At 63.8% G+C, this 428-nt stretch overlaps 1 protein-coding gene across 1 annotated transcript in view; it reads left to right on the top strand.

Annotated features, from left to right (window-relative positions):
• Positions 1–7: 7 nt before the first annotated feature.
• Positions 8–428, top strand: part of DHX34 (DEAH (Asp-Glu-Ala-His) box polypeptide 34) — a gene marked incomplete at its 5' end in the record, with an annotated part of 5944 nt that continues 5523 nt past the window's right edge. Inside the window, one exon of the mRNA XM_010283148.1 lies at positions 8–409. Coding sequence (XP_010281450.1) covers positions 8–409 — 402 coding nt within the window. The remainder of the gene's footprint in view (positions 410–428) is intronic.

Below are 428 nucleotides of genomic sequence, written 5' to 3'. Positions count from 1 at the left end.
CCGCGAGCAGGATTACATCGGAGCCGGCTCCGAAGACGTCCGCAATTTCTGGGCTTTCTTTGAGCGGCTCCGGCGTTTCCAGAGCCGGAAAACCGAATGTGAGCCAACACTCAGCTGCCACGACCAAGCAGAACCCTCCGCCGCCGCCCGCCGCCTCGACCTGCCCCGCCGATACGACCCCCGGTACCGCATCAACCTCTCGGTGCTGAGCGCCGACATGGAGGGAGCGATCCGAGGTCGGCGAGGAGACTCCAGCGTGCCCCAGGAACGCCTCTCCGAATTCCGCGCCGCTTTGTTGCACTATCTGGACTTCACCCAAAAACAAAGCTTCGCCAAACTGGCCAAACTCCAACGGGAACGAGCGGCGCTTCCCATCTCCCAGTACCGGGACCGGCTCCCTCGTGCCGCGGCTCCAAATCAAGGTGCGG

The sequence above is a fragment of the Phaethon lepturus genome, unplaced genomic scaffold (genome assembly GCF_000687285.1).
Source record: "Phaethon lepturus isolate BGI_N335 unplaced genomic scaffold, ASM68728v1 scaffold2423, whole genome shotgun sequence".
In the NCBI taxonomy this organism is placed as follows: Eukaryota; Metazoa; Chordata; class Aves; order Phaethontiformes; family Phaethontidae; genus Phaethon; species Phaethon lepturus.
Note: the sequence above shows the minus strand (reverse complement) of the source record. Positions and strands in the feature narration are given on the sequence as shown.